At 50.5% G+C, this 2,397-nt stretch overlaps 1 protein-coding gene across 1 annotated transcript; it reads left to right on the forward strand.

Moving 5' to 3' along the window:
- The first annotated feature begins 458 nt into the window (after positions 1–458).
- Positions 459–1,912, forward strand: LOC123167280 (neurofilament heavy polypeptide-like). Its single transcript, XM_044585117.1, has one exon. The coding sequence runs from the start codon at positions 550–552 to the stop codon at positions 1,555–1,557; it is 1,008 nt and encodes a 335-aa protein (XP_044441052.1). The 5' UTR covers positions 459–549; the 3' UTR covers positions 1,558–1,912.
- Positions 1,913–2,397: the final 485 nt, after the last annotated feature.

Consider the following 2,397-nt stretch of genomic DNA (forward strand, 5'->3'; position numbering starts at 1 on the left):
ATTATTGCACTTTCTGAAGTCGCTTTTGTTTCGCCCGCAACAAAAAAAAGTTACTTTTTCTTTTCTTTCGAAGACGTAGTCCGCCTCCGATAGATGTGAACGAGGTGGCCTTGTGCGGCCGGCGATCGATCGAGTTGGCTTGCCTGCCCCGATTACCATGCACAGCAAGCATCCTTTTTTTTCCTTCACCTCCATAGCTAGCTTCCCTCCAAATCCATTTACCCTCCCGCACAAAGATCCCTTAACCTTTCCTCACACATGACTCCATGAATGTAGCTACACGTCTTCTTACACATGAATGCATTCCAAGAACGTACGCCGGACTAATCCATCCAAAGATTTCCTCCTTTTACAAGTTTCGAATCAACAAGACACATCTCTTACATCCATCACCATGCCATGCCAATACCTAAATATATAAACGACGCATCATGCCAACCTTCCCAACTCAGCAGCTCCCCTCCCTCGGTCACAGTTCACAACACCATCAACCGACCAATCCATCCATCCATCGCAACGTCCACCACGATTCCCTGCCTACGCTTCCTCATGGCGGCCGCCACCAATACCAAGCAGAAGCGGCAGCATCCGGCACCGGTCGTGGACCCCAAGTTCGAATGGGCGGACAAGGCCGGCACCTACGTGCTCCGCCTCAGCCTCGAGGGGTTCAAGAAGGGCGACTTCAGGGTGCAGGTGGACGGCGCCGGCAGGCTCACCGTGAGCGGGGCGAGGCCGGGGGCCACCCCGGGTTCCTTGCACAAGGTCTTCCAGCTCCCCTCCACCGCCAGCTTCGACGACATCACCGGCCGCTTCGAGGCCGGCGTGCTCACGCTCACCGTGCCCAAGCGCCCCTACTCTGGTGTCCCGGCGCCGACTAGCGTCGTCGAGGAGATTAAGAGGGATAAACCTGGTGTGGTTAAGGAGGATGGTGCCGCCGCCACCACAGTCAGGCCTCCGCCAACCAAAGACGTCGCCGGCAGCGAGAAGAAGGCGGCCAGCGGCGACGACAGCACCACCAAGCCTAAGGAAGAGATCGCCAAGGAGGAGGATGTGTCCAAGAAGGCCATGGACGAGGCCACGAAGAATGCTCAACATCAGAAGCAACCGGAGGAGGCAAGCAACCACAAGCAAGAGCAGCAAAAGCTAGCACCAGAACCAGAGGCGAAGAAGGAGCGAGAAGTGAAGCCTGAGGCTCCCCAGGCGGCAGCTCCGCCGGCACCCGAGAAGCCGGCACCGGAGCCAGAGGTTACCATCGGCGAGAAGAACAAAGCGGTGGTTGACCAGGAGAGCCTGGCGGCGGGCGTGATACGGCGCAGCGAGGAAGAGAAAGCCAAGGCTGCGGCCGCTGCCATGGAAGCCAAAGCGGTGCTGGAGAAGAAGGCCACGGCGTGCAGCGGCTGGAAGGAGCGCGTGGCAGGGGGGCTGGAGCAGCTGACGGACATGAAGTGGGCGGAGAGCGTGGTGGAGAAGGCAAGGAACAACAAGGAGGTGGTCGCCATCGCCGTCGCTGCTTTCTCGCTCGGCTTCTTCGTCTCTCATAAGCTATTCAGGAAGTGAGCAGCAACAGATATAAACAATGGGTAAATATGTGCAGAAGTAAAGATACATAGTTGCGTGATTAAAGTGTACAATGACACAGCAGAACATACATGTAAAGTAATTTGTGCAAGTAAAGTATGTATATTGACACTAAAAACATGAAGTCAATCATCATATCTGGCTACAACGGAAGTTGGCAAAATCTTGGCGTTTCCATTGGTGAAATCTACCAGAGATTACAGTACTCGTGGCAAAGTTACTGAAGCATCCTCCAATGCACCACTGAATATAAGCAGTCGCAAAGTTACTTGAGGGATGAGAATATCTCACATGCCCCTTTGGCCTTGGTTCAACTATATCCTTATTTGTGATATTAGCAAACATGCCTGTGCGTTGCAACGGGAGAAAAAAAAATCACTCCTCATACACACACTTGACGACACAGCAAATCCCTTGAAATCTTTCATGATGCCACGCAACAAGCAACATGCTAAGTGGTGTTGTGAAAAAACATAAATCTGTGATGATTTTTGAAGTGTACTCAAGGTGTTTAGAATTCATTATACAACACAAATATCTACCTAGTTGCTGGTATATGTGTATCCATTTGATGTTGTTTCTCGGTGATGCCCAAAAAATATTGCATTTGAATTAAAATAGCAAAGTATTCCCTCCGTCCAGAAATACTTGTCATCAAAACGGATAAAAGGACATGTATCTAGACGTATTTTAATTCTAGATACATCCCTTTTTATCCATTTTGATGGCAAGTATTTTCGGACGGAGGAAGTACATTTTAGTATTCAATGATAGCATGTGCATAAGAGCATTATTTTTGTCATATATGTGTTTGCATAT

This window comes from Triticum aestivum, chromosome 7D (genome assembly GCF_018294505.1).
Source record: "Triticum aestivum cultivar Chinese Spring chromosome 7D, IWGSC CS RefSeq v2.1, whole genome shotgun sequence".
NCBI classification, from domain to species: Eukaryota; Viridiplantae; Streptophyta; class Magnoliopsida; order Poales; family Poaceae; genus Triticum; species Triticum aestivum.

Excerpts from the sequence above, each read along its gene's own strand:
- LOC123167280 (XM_044585117.1), top strand. The coding sequence starts at position 550 with ATGGCGGCCGCCACCAATACCAAGCAGAAGCGGCAGCATCCGGCACCG.